Genomic DNA, 13422 nt, shown 5'->3' on the forward strand with positions numbered 1-13422 from the left:
TAATTTAGTTTATGTTCATCTCACCCCTTTTTCTTAAATTGTTTTGCTTTTTGCGTGAAATTTCAGTACATTTAAAGCTAATTTTTTTCTGAGGACAGATCTTAAAAATCAACGGCACTGGTCAGTTTAAAGAGTGAAAAGCCCTTATTTTACTTTATAAATTAAGCTGCTAGCAATTAACTGGTGACTAGTCAAGACAAGTTCATTTGTATTGTATCTTTCATACATGCCATCAGTTCTATGTTTTACAGAAACATTTCACACACAATGCAGAACAATTATAAAAAAAAGTTTCTTAGAATTTATAAGAAAACTGAGAACAAAAACTAATAAAATAATTAATAAGGAATTTGAATAAAAAAATAAATAAAACAAAAGGACATTTGTGCTGGTTTGAATCCTAGTGTTGGGGGCATTACTAGTGTGGATGGGGTATCTGGTCTCCCAAACTGGGGAGGACATAGGAGAAAAAAAAAGAACAATCATGTACTAAGAGTTTACCAGAATGCACAAAGATAAAACGTTTGGGCGCAGGTAAATAGATACGTTTTCAGTTTTTTTAGAGGTTATAGTCTACGCAGAACATCTCACAGCTTCTGGGAGTTTATTCCAACTGCAGCATAATGTCTCGTCATTGGTTCTAATTCTAGGTAGTGTTAACAGATCTGCCTCTACTGATCTGAGGAGTCTAACAGGGCAGTATTTCTCCAGCATATCAGAGATTTACGTTGGTAAAAACCTTTTTAGTGCTTCATAGAAAAGGAGCAGTATTTTAAACTTTATTCTCCAGCTGATTGTATGATATGAGCACTGGAGTTACACGTCCCTGCCTCTTTGTCCTGGTTAGTATTCTGGCAGCAGCGTACTGAATAAGCTGCAGTTGTCTGACAGATGTTTGGGGAGGCCAGTGAGGAAGCTGTTACAGTAATCTTATCTACTAGAAATAAAGGCGTGAATGAGTTTTTCTAGATTTGCCTACATAAAGTATTTTAATCTTACTGTTTTTCAGGAAGTATAAAGCTGAATTGATAATTGATTTGATATGGCTGTTAAAACTGAGCTCTGAGTCAATTTCGATTAGGGATAGGTGTTAAAATTCAATACTGAAAAAGCACTGACTGAAATGTCTCAGTACTACAGAGTACAGAAAAGTCAAAGGAAATTTGGTGCCTGTTTTGTATTTGAGTCTTACTGATTGTGTGGGGTGGACAGGTGTCTTTATGCAGCTAACGACCTCAAACAGGTGCTTTTAATTTGTGGAGGCGGACTAACAGGTCTTTGAGGCCCAGAATTTTTGGTGATTGACAGATGTTAATTAAAAAATTATACTTTTTTTTTTAGATTATATCTCTCATAGTGGACGTGCACCTAAGATAAAAGTTTCAGACCCCTCCATGATTTCTAATTTGAAGAAGTCGCATTCAATTACTTATTTTACCTTTTTTATATGTAAAAAAGCATGTATAACCCTGTGTGAAAAAGTGTTTGCTGCTCTAAATCTAATACCTTAGTGGATGCCCTTGGCGGCAACAAATAAAGTCAAGGAGGGTTTTTGAGCATAAATGTCCTGTTTAATATCAGCTTAGCCACTTAGCCACTCCAAAACCTCCAAAGCTATGTCCTGCTGTCGAACCTGAAAACATCTGAGCTTGAGGTCACGAACAGATGGCCAGATATTCTTTCAGGATTGTCTCTTACAGCAAGTTGGGCAGGTCCTAAAGCAGCAACGCAGACTCTGACCATCATACTACCACCACCATGTTTTACGTTCAGTATGATGTTCTTTATCTGAAATTATGTGCTGGTTTTACACCAGAAGTTACGGGACTTTCAAAAAAAAAAAAAAAACACTTTTGTCTCTTCAGTCAAAAAAATATTTACCCAAAGTCCTGGAGATCATTAAGATGTTTGTTGGTAAATGTGAGACGGGTCGTTGTGTTATTTTTGGTCAGCAGTGTTTTTTATCTTGGAACTCTCCCATTGTGACCATTTTCACCCAGTCTTTTTCTTATTATTGAATCATTAACACTGATCTTAACTGAGGCGAGTGAGACCTGCAGTTCTTTAAATGTTGTTCTAGGTTTTTTGGGACCTCCTTTTTCAGATTAATGACTTTGTTTTCTTATCTGTTTTTGAATTTCTTCAGATCAGGGCAAGATGTGCTGCTTTTTGAGATCTTTTATCTGCTTCATGTTGTTAGACAGTTATATTTAAGGGATTTCTGAATTGATTGTACAATAATCCAGCCTGGTTGTGGTTAGGTAAATGTAACTCAGCTTTCCAAAAATGTGATAAGTCACAATTAATTTATGGGGGGGGGGGATACTTTTTTTTTTTTACAAAGGGCTAGATTGGTTTGGAGTTTTTCCCCTTAAATAATGAAATTATCATTCAAAACGTGCTTGTTCATATTTATAGGTTATATTTGTTTGATATTAAAGTTTATTTGATCATGAAAGGTTTTATTTGATCTGAAAAATGTTAGTATGACAAAAAGAAATGTGTATATATATATATATATGTATATGTATATATATGTACATAAAACATGTAAATACACTTTTGGTTTTTAGCTCAGTGTCAGTAGGCTGGATTAAGAACTGAATATAAGGTTGAAAACTAGCTAACTGTGGTTTTATTAGGACTTAAAAAGTGAAGCTTTCCAAGAGACAGAACAATAATTATTGCAAGGAAATAGGTGGACTCGTCCTGTTTTCCTGATTGTACTGGATTGTGTAGTTATAGAGATGTGGATGAAGGGTAAAGAAACAAGATAAAATACAATAGTAACAGAATATACATTAACTATTAAACAGAAAGCTTCAGTTCCACAGCTGATCCATTTTACTGTCACCTACATCTATATGCAGCTCATGCTCTTACGGGCTACAGATTATATTCTTCAACGGGGTTAAACTTTTTTTTTTGGAATGGATGTTCAGCAAAGCTATTTAAGAGCATCTGCAAGTAAATTAATGATTTTCTTCAAAACATTTGTGATTAGTGTGTGCCTACTTAAAAAATATATTAGTATGGACATCCTAAAGATGACTGCAAACAGAGTTCACATTTGATTGACTGGTGTACTCTGGCCTTGAGTAGAAGCTTCCTATTGTGTGATTTGATATATAAGTATCTCGTTAAAGCTTTAAATAACATATTTTAACACTTATAATTTCAAACTGAACCAACTCACCTGAGAATCTGCAGTTTACAGTCTAAACTCTCCAGTCCAGCAGAGAGCAGCTCCACTCCTGAATCCTGCAGATCATTGTTACTGAGATCCAGCTCTTTCAGGGAGGAGTTTTCCAACTTTAAAACTGATGCCAAAGTTTCACACATCTTCAATTGAAGATTACACAAAGCTAATCTGAAAAATGTGATATAAACACAAAAGATTTTACAATAAACACAAAGTTTAAATAACACATTTTGGTGATTTTCTTAACATATCATATTTCTTAACAATATCAGATTGTGGTGGTTTTGGCTATTGTTGTTGAGTGAGTAGTAGATCCTGGCTGAGCTCTATGTATAACCCCAGTTGTTAGGTGCAGGATTTGTCCTGTATTATACTACTATGTCAGGGAAAGTGGCCTAAATCCATATTTTAGTGTTCAGTGTGATTTTTTTAATATTCACACTGCCTCACAAATGACACCTATATTAAAACAAGATTTGGGGCACATTTATCTGCAGTTTAGACAAAGCCAGAGTTACTTGAGGTTTTGTTAAGATCAGATAGAAATGTGGATAAAACAACTTAAGCAGGAATAAAGAAGACAGGAAGCGTGGACACAACTGTTAAATCACAGTAAAATCTATGCAAAAATATTGACATTAATCCCTAAATACAGAGATATAACCTCATCAATCCAGCACCCACTCTATGCATTACTTTCAGTTAAGACGTGACTCCTATTTCCCTTTAGTCTGTTTAAAATAAAGCGACAGAAACACTGACCTGAGAGTCTGCAGTTTACAGTGTGAACTCTTTAGTCCAGCAGAGAGCAGCTCCACTCCTGAATCCTGCAGGTTGTTGTTACTGAGGTCCAGTTCTATCAGTGAGGGGTTTTCCAGCTTTAAAACTGATTCCAGACTTTCACACGTCCTTACTCCAAGATTACATGAAGCTAGTCTATAATATAAGAATAAACAGATTTTACTTAAAAATACACTTAAATGAAAATGGAAAATAACAGCGTTATTCATACCATAGCATTTATCAAAATAAAGGTGTAATTATACAAAACACACCCTATTCTTCATGGTGTCCTGATCTAAAAGAATATTTTAACTGACATACAAATAGAACACAAAATGAAACTGTGAAATACAGTATCTGTGAGATGGACTGGTGTTTCTTTATACAGAGATAGTAATCATGCAGAAAGCTAGAGTTACCCATTAGAAAACAGTTTACAGTGAGGGCATCTCAAGTTCTGGGACAGATTATGAGTTAAAAGACACGAAGAGTGAAGTTTATTGGGTGCTTTTTTAACCTGCCACCATTTACTTTCTCCCTCCATTTATTTATTGGTTATTAAATTCAGATTTGTGTTTTATACAAAAAAATCAGAAATTCCAGCAAACCAGGCTTAATCTAGATGAGTCAACCCCAAAGCCTCATATACATCCAAACTTTAGTCTCTGTATCTGATTAGTGCAAGACCTCCCAGTGACCTCCTTTATAGATTATCTGATATTATTGATTAGATAACAATAAGTTTTTTTTTTATATTTATACTATCAGATATTAAAAGAGGGAATACTGTAACAAAAGATTATATTTTTATTTGACACATACATACACAGAGTAACAGATTATAACCTGGCCTGTAAGTATTTTAAAATGCTGTAAAATTAATTAATTTTCCATTAAAGACAGTAACTGGTTATTGGGTGAGCTACTTCTCTGTTTTGGGTTTTTCTAGAAAGCATGAATGCGTGTTTCTTTCAGCTGATTTAAAAGGTTAATTATGTATCAGCAGTTTTATCAGCACTCATTTTACTCATAACAGCAGCTAACTTTAATAGCTTACTCATTGTCATTCACTGTACCTGTGGAATGCAGAGTACTTGCCCTTAGCATGCTGGCTTTGTTCAATTTCCAAGTAAAGTGTAGCATTTTAGCATTTTCACAGTAAAATATCTCCCAACTAATAACTTTATAATCAAATCAGCAGCCAGACATTTAGTCACTGAGGATAAAACTGCTGTGTGTTCTTTGTAAACTGTCGAAGTGGAATTTGGATTGGTGCTGTGTCTCATGTTGGTGTTACGGTGGGTTTATGGTGTTTGCCTGATATCTAAAACAATAATTTCATCAATATCTACTATATCTACTAATATAAAACATTGTGATTAATACATATTCACCAGTGATTTAATGAAAACTGTGAATGCCTGAATAAAAATACTTACAAAGCTCTTCTGGATATTTTGACTACTGGCAGCAGCCTCAGAAAACACTCCTCTGATGGGTGATATTTTCTGAGGTTAAACTCCTGCAGCTCTTCTTCTGAATTCACCAACACAAACGCCAGAGCTGACCACTGAGCAGGAGAGAGGCTGGCCTCTTGAAGACGACGGTCACCTCCACTCAGGTATTTCTGCACTTCCTGCACTAGAGAATGATCATCCAGTTCATTCAGACAGTGGAACAGATTGATGGATTTCTCTGGAGAGGAGTTCTCCTCAATCTTCTCCTTGATGTATTTGACTGTTTCCTCATTGCTGTGAGAGTTCTTCTCTTTCTGTGTCAGTATGAATCGTAACAGAGTCTGATTAGACTCCAGTGAGAGACCCAGAAGGAAGCGAAGGAACAGGTCCAGATGTCCACTCTCACTCTGTAAGGCTTTATCCACGGCACTGCTGAGGAAGTCATTCATCGATTTCCTGCTGAAAAGCTCAGATAGTCCAGTGGTTTGCTGTTCTGTGGTTTGCATATTCCGATCCTTAGTGTTGAAATAGAGAAATGCATATAAAGCAGCGAGGAACTCCTGAATACTCAGATGTACAAAGCTGAAGACCTTCCCCAGGTCCAGCAGTTCATGTTCCTGTCTGAAGATCTGGGTACACACTCCTGAGTACACTGATACTTCTCTAATATCGATGCCACTCTCTCTTAGATCTTCCTCATAGAAAATCAGGTTTCCTTTCTCCAGCTGCTGGAACGCCAGTTTCCCCAGAGCCAGGATACTTTCTCTAGTCTGCTGAGGATCAGTTTCACTTTTCCCACTGTACTTCTGGCTCTTGTGTTTGATCTGAAAGATCAGGAAGCGTGTGAACATCTGCGTCAGGGTTTTGGGGGTTTCTCCACCCTCAGCTTCACTCAGCATTCTCTCTAGAACAGTGGCTGTAATCCAGCAGAAGACCGGTATGTGGCACATGATGTAGAGGCTTCTTGAAGACCTGATGTGTGAGAAGACTTTGTTGGCCAGGTCCTTTTCATTGATCCTCCTCTTGAAGTACTCCTCTTTCTGAGGGTCACTGAAACCCCGCACTTCTGTTACCTGGTGAACACACTCAGGAGGGATCTGACTGACCGCTGCTGGTCGAGAGGTGATCCAGAGGAGAGCAGAGGGAAGCAGATTCCCCTTGATGAGGTTCGTCAGCAGAACATCCACTGAGGTTTGCTCTTCTATTTCCACCAAGTTCTCATTGTTCTGGAAATCCAGAGGAAGTCGACACTCATCCAGACCATCAAAGATGAACATGATCTTATAGCTCTTATAATGTCTTGGTTTTAAATCTTGTGTTTCTGGGAAGAAGCGCTGAAGAAGATTCACCAGACTGAGCTTCGTCTCCTTCATCAGATTCAGTTCTCTAAAAGGAAGTGGAAATATGAAGAGAACATCCTGATTTACTTCTCCTACAGTCCAGTCCAGAATGAACTTCTGCACAGAGACTGTTTTTCCAATTCCAGCAACTCCTTTAGTCAGTACAGTTTTGATGGGCTGGTTCTGTTCTGGTAAGGGTTTAAAAATGTCGTTACATTTGATTGGTCTTTCCTCTGTTGGCCTTTTCCTGGATGCAGCTTCAATCTGCTTCACCTCATGTTCCTGATTGATGTCTCCACCTCCTCCCTCTGTGATGAAGAGCTCTGTGTAGATCTCATTCAGAAGTGCTGACTTTACCTGAGCTGAGATTCCTTCATTAATTCTCTGATATTTTTCCCTCAGTTTGGATTTGAGCTTTTGTTGACATGCTGGGGCCAATTCTGATTATAGGGAAAGACAATAAGGAAAATGTAATCAGCTGTAATCAAGCATTAAAGACACTGTAGAACAACTCCGTGATACAGTAAATAAATAATTTCATAATAAAGATTGCAGTATGTTGTCTTTTATACTGCAATACATTTTTTATTCTCTTTGAAAATCAGCTCTAAAGAAATAAATTAGCACCAGGTTGATACCAATAGTAACTCTTACGGCTCTCTAGTGTGTTGGCGAGGTCTGTCTGCTTCATGTTCCTCAGGATATGCAGTGTGATCTTCAGCACCCCCTCCCTTTGATCATCCTCCACCTCTCCCTCAGAGCATGCTGGGTAATCTGAACTCAGGAGTCTCTTGAATGTGTTCAGCTCGTTTTTCACTAGAGAGATAAACTTCTGCTGCAGCTTCTGATAAAGAACAAACATCACAGAATCACTAAAGCTGTTACAGTGCTGAGACAGATGATCTGAACAATCTGAACATCAGAAAGAGATCAATCTGAGGAGGGGAGGAGTTATAGATGCTCTGGTCTTAATATTAACAATATTACAGTTATGATAGACCAATTACGAATGTTCACCTTAAATTGAAAATAAACTGAAAAATAAAAGAAATCAGGGAGATCCCAGTTGTATATACGGTTTAGGACTAACCTCGAATATTTGTTCCAGTTTTTCCCTGTTTATTATTTTCTTCTTCTTTCTGTGGACAAATAGAAAATCCACACTGTAATCTACAGGAATAAATAAGCTGATATAGCAGCTCACATCTACACATACAACTGATATTTATTATAACAAAAACTACAATAAAAACAAAAGCATGAATTCTCATTTTGTTCCTGGATGCATCTTAGAAACAACACAAGAGAAATCAAATAAAGAATACCAGACAGTAACTGATCAAATATATGAAGTTCATTTCCTAAAGGAAATGCAGAATGATGGCACAGAATACATGGTTTCATCTGATTTATAGGGTGTTGCTATAATATAGTTGTTGGTTGTAGGGCTGAACGATTTTGGAAAATAATCTAATTGCAATTTTTTATCTATAAATTGCGATTGCGATTTAAAATACGATTTTTTAATGTCTTCTCAAGTATTTTTCAACAAACAGAAGCAATAAATCAATAATAAACAATGTCAGATTTATTTAAAGCACAGATAGCAATAAAGCAAACAAATCTATGCTTTTCCTTTTCACCATTTGTTTTTTTTTTAATAGAAAAATCAATATATAAATAGCTTTTCCTTTTCACCATTTTTTTATAGAAAAAATAGATATAAAAAATTAAGAAGATTAAGAGAAGATTTTGTGTTTCTACGTGCAGCGCAGATTTATACATAATAAACAGAGTCACGCGGCTGTGAGCGGTGAATACAGCGCAGACGGCGCGAGCATGGAGACAGTGTTTGTTCACAGCTGTGGTAATTAACGTTATCCACCTCCTCTAGCTGGTCTCGGTTCGGTTCTTTTGATCCGCACCCGAGTGCGATTACTGTTTTCACACCTGCTCAATCGAACCGCACTAAAGTTACAAACGGACCAGAGTTCGATTTAACCAGACCAAACAGTGCTGGTGTGAAAGTGCGCTGTGTTGACTTCACTTCTCCACCTCCCTGACTCCTGCTCGGGTTTGCTCCGCTCGTCCTCGGCTCGGCTCGCTCCCAAGTCACGTGACCAGTCAAATCGCAGCCTGTGCGGTTAGAGAATCTCATTTTAAAATATCGCGAGATAATCGCAAATGCAATTAATCGTTCAGCCCTAGTTGGTTGCTAAGGTGTTGCTATACTGCAGATGATGGTTAAGCTGTTCCTAGAATGCTGATAGGCTGTTCCTAGATGTTGCTATGTTATAGTTGTTTGTTGATGAGGCGTTGCTGTGAGCTCCAAGTGTTTACTGGATTTTGTAAAAGATGAATGTTGTAAAGAATGAATGAGTGAATGGGTTAAGGAAGACAGCCTACAGAAAAAAAATGTGATCATATGAGGACCCAGCTGGCACATAATCGACTTCAATGTTGAAATGTGGTTAAAATATGGTTGAAGTAATGTCTGTTTTTGTTTCAATGTTGAAACAACATTTAATGTTAAATAATTCTGCAATTGTTAAAATTGTAATGTTGAATCAACATAATATCCTCAAACTTCTGCCTTTTGAATTAACATTTTACATTTCCTTACCATACAATTTCAAAAAATGGTTAGATGGAGGGATGAAAAAGTGGTTTTACTTTCATTTGCAGCAACTGCTTTTTAATTTGGCACCAATTCTTCACCATATCTGGGGGAATGTTCATGTTTTATTAGTTTTACTGTTGGGTTTTTGAGATTGAATGTTGAATCAGATTGGTAGTGGTGGGTAACATTCTTTATACTCAGCTTTACTAAAAGATTTTCTCATTTTAGTGAGCTATGGTTAATTAAAGGTTGAATTGCCAAAATCAACACCAAATGATTCAATGCTGATTCAATGTGGAAATGCCAGCTGGATGAAAATGAGTGAACATATCCAAATGTTCCAGACAAGAAGACATCACACAATCAGACCAAACAATCTGGACTTAGAACAAATGTTGACATCTCAAAAACTGCAGGACAAGTTATGCAATAAATATCCCAAAGTAAAATACAACCCCAATTTCAATTAAATATAAAACATAAATAAAAACAGAATATGATGAGTCGCAAATCCTTTTTAACCTGTATTCAACTGAATTCACAACAAAGACAACATATTTAATGTTCGATCAGATAAAATTATTTTTAGCAAATTTGAATTTGGTGCTGCAACACGTTGTAAAGAAGTTGTACAGGATGATGTTTATCTCTGTGTTTCATCATCTTTTTTATTTAACACTCAATAAGAGTTTGTGAACTGAGGACACTGATAGCTGAACTTTGTAGGTGGAATTCTTTCTCATTCTTTCTTGATGTAGATCTTCAGCTGATCTACAGTCCGGGTCTCCGGCGTCGTATTTTGAGCTTCATGACGCTCCACAGGTTTTCAGTGGGAGACGGTTCTAGACTGCAGGCGGGTCGATCTAGAACCCGCACCCTTTTACTATGAAGCCGAGCTGCTGCTGCTGTAACTCCTGCAGAATGTGGATCAGCATCGTCCTGCTGAAATAAGCAGCAGGACGTCCTGAAAAAGACGAAGCTCAGACGCAGCAGATGTTCCTCCAGAACCTGGATGAAGCTTTCAGCATTAATGGAGCTTCACAGATGTGCAGGTTCTCCAGGTCATGGGTTCTAACTCACTAACTCACCCCCACACCATCAGAGACGCTGCTTTAGAACTTTACTCTGAGAACAATCCGGACAGTCCTTTTCTTTGTCTCAGTCTTTGGTCCAGAGGACACAACGTCCATGATCTCTAAAAATCATGTTAAATAGTTCAGAAATAAAAAATCTGCTTTAATATTTTATTTTTGAGCCAATATTAAAAGCAAAAAAAAAAGAATCTCTTTCAAGTTACTAATTTGTGTTTTTATGAGTGTTAAGGCATTTTTAGGCTGTAATGGTCATCTCTTTCTCTCTTTCTCTGGGAAGCAGGTTTAGAAATCCCAGCCAACAGCCAGATTATTAAAAATCTATTCAAAGTTTCAAACTAAATAGTCTATATCATGTTATTTGATGAAATCAGTTAATTCCGTTTTACACAATAGAGCTCTCAGGATTAGAGACACATTTTATTATTGAAGATTGTCAGCATTGCTGAAAGAAATGTTTTTTTTATTTAAAAACATTGTAAGTAAGATATAGGCGTACTATAATCAGTTTTGGACTGGATTTTTTGTTTTATTGTTAATGTCTGCACTGATATTTTAAAGACTGTACGATCATGAAAATATGAAAAGTGTATGAACCCTGTAACCGCCTCAGACAGCCTGTCCAAAGCTGTGCACCTCAGTTTAGCAGTGCAGATATTTCCAGTTAAAGCTGAATTCATGCTTTTAATCACAAAAAAACGCTCTTATTTAGCTTTTAAAAGGCCATTTAAATGCTTAATTATGGTTGTTCTGCTGTTTTCCTCGGGTTTTGAGTGATCAGCTGACTCTAAAGCGCTGACTCAGCTCTCGGTCGGTCCGGGTCTCTGTGGTGAGACAGCGTGCGGGTGGGGGCGAGGCTTTTAGAAAACTGAAACAATGGACTGTAACATTTTTCCAATATCGTGCAGCCCTAGCCCCGTCTCAACTTCATTGGAACGTGTTGCAGCATCAAATTCAAAATGAGTGAATATTTGCAAAAAACAATAAAGTTTATCAGTCTGAACATTGTCTTTTTAGTGTATTCAGTTAAATATAGGTTGAAAAGGATTTTCAAATAATTGAATTCTGTTTATATTTACATTTTACACAAAATCAAAGCATAAATTGATTGGAATTGGGGTTGTAAGAAAAAGTATACAAAGCAGAAAACAATATAGATATATAGTAATTTAGTGTATTTAAAATACTAAACATCAATCTCAGAACACAGATCACCTTACTGTCTCTATAGACCGTTTCAATGAGGAAAACAATAATAAAGCTCCTGCACATGTCTGTTCCTTCCACACTTCCGGTGGCACTATTTTCAACTATACAGCTGTCAGAATGAGAGCGCATATTTCACAAATCTCCCAAAAACAGAGCAAACATACGATCAGAAATTAGTAAAAAGTGATCAGACCTCTTTTCCTGATCCTTTTGATAAGGATTTAAGAGTGAAGTTCTTTCCTCTGATTTAAAACGCTTGATAGAGGTGATCTAGCCCAGATCTGATCACTACCTTGTTGAAACGGAGGCAGTGAAAGAGCATTTAATTCATTTCTCAGTGTAAAAGTTGTGAATATTTGTTCCTGTAGTAGAGAAGCATCACTATGGTGAGGTTGTAGCAGGTCAAACGATATCCAGCACGAACTCTGCATGATTTATAGATCAGAAGGAGGGAGGAGTTGTGAGCGGACGCTGTAACTGCAGGCAGGTCAGCAGAGTGAAAAACCAAAGCAGGCGTGTTTACTATGGAGGACCAAAAATGACATAAGCATAAATAAAAAAATGTTGAAATAAATAAATTAATAAATAAATAAATAGTTAAATAAATACATGAATAAATAAATAAATGTTGACATAAATAAATGCACATATAAATGAATAAATACATTTATAAATAAGAACTGTATTTATTAATTAATTAATTTACCTATACAATTATTTGTGCATGTATTTATTTATTTATTTATTTATTTATTCACGTATATGTGCATTTATTTATATATTTATTAATTTCAACGTTACTTTATTTATTCATTAATTTATTTATATCTTTCTACAGTTATATGTGTATTTATTTATACTTATGTAATGTTTGGTCCTCCATAGTTTACTTGTTTAAAGAACAATTTGACCTGATTTTCAGTGTTTGTGACTCTCAGATTAGGTGAAGTTTGAATTCATGTTAAATTAAAAAGTTACGTCCACTGTTTTAAACGCTGTTTACCGCTGAACGGAAGTGTTCTAGGAACAGCAACGTCACTTCCTGTGCTCGTGAATATTCCTCTGAAACGGTCTATATACAGATATATGTGTAATTCTCCCCCCTGTAGCTGATCCTGTAGTTTAGAGCAGCGATTAAATAAATACATTGTTTTTTTTTAAGCGTAAAATAATTAACGCTCCTCTGATTTTGTTCTCGTATTTTCTATTGGAAAAAAGAGACAGAGAGACGCGTGCAGCATTCTTGCTGCCATGGTAACCACCATTCGTTTGCCGGTGTTGTGCCGTATTTAGTACCCCCCTCTCGAGAGCGTGCACTCACCTTTCTCTTGACTTTAACTTTACTTAGAAATACGTGGAAAAATGGAAATACCCAAGATGCTGTTCATGGTGGGGGTGGGGATTTCTTCACAGCTGTTGGAACATGCCCAACTGTCTCACTGACTTCCACAAAATACAGGTTAGATAAAAGCCTCTTGTTTTGTAGTTTTATTTAATTTATTGTATTTCCCTTTATACCTGCAGTCAGCACGGTCCTTCTCAGTTTCTCACTAATGTTCTCTGAATACAGAGATATGCTGACAAGTGAAATAGCTAATGTTTTGGGCTTATTCTGATATTTAATTTTACTGTAGTAACTTTTATACATGTAGTTGCTTTTAAATTCACTTTGCATGCATATGTATGTGTAAATGTGTTTTTGAGGGTATTTTTCAAAAAT

At 36.5% G+C, this 13422-nt stretch overlaps 1 protein-coding gene across 1 annotated transcript in view; it reads right to left on the minus strand.

Moving 5' to 3' along the window:
• Positions 1–2954: 2954 nt before the first annotated feature.
• Positions 2955–13422, minus strand: part of LOC125784870 (NLR family CARD domain-containing protein 3-like) — a 185812-nt gene continuing 175344 nt past the window's right edge. The window contains exons 7-8 of the mRNA XM_049468884.1: positions 3965–4138; positions 2955–3370 (exon numbers count right to left, since the gene is read on the minus strand). Coding sequence (XP_049324841.1) covers positions 3193–3370; positions 3965–4138 — 352 coding nt within the window. The 3' untranslated portion in view covers positions 2955–3192. The remainder of the gene's footprint in view (positions 3371–3964; positions 4139–13422) is intronic.

This window comes from Astyanax mexicanus, chromosome 1 (genome assembly GCF_023375975.1).
Source record: "Astyanax mexicanus isolate ESR-SI-001 chromosome 1, AstMex3_surface, whole genome shotgun sequence".
Classification (NCBI taxonomy): Eukaryota; Metazoa; Chordata; class Actinopteri; order Characiformes; family Acestrorhamphidae; genus Astyanax; species Astyanax mexicanus.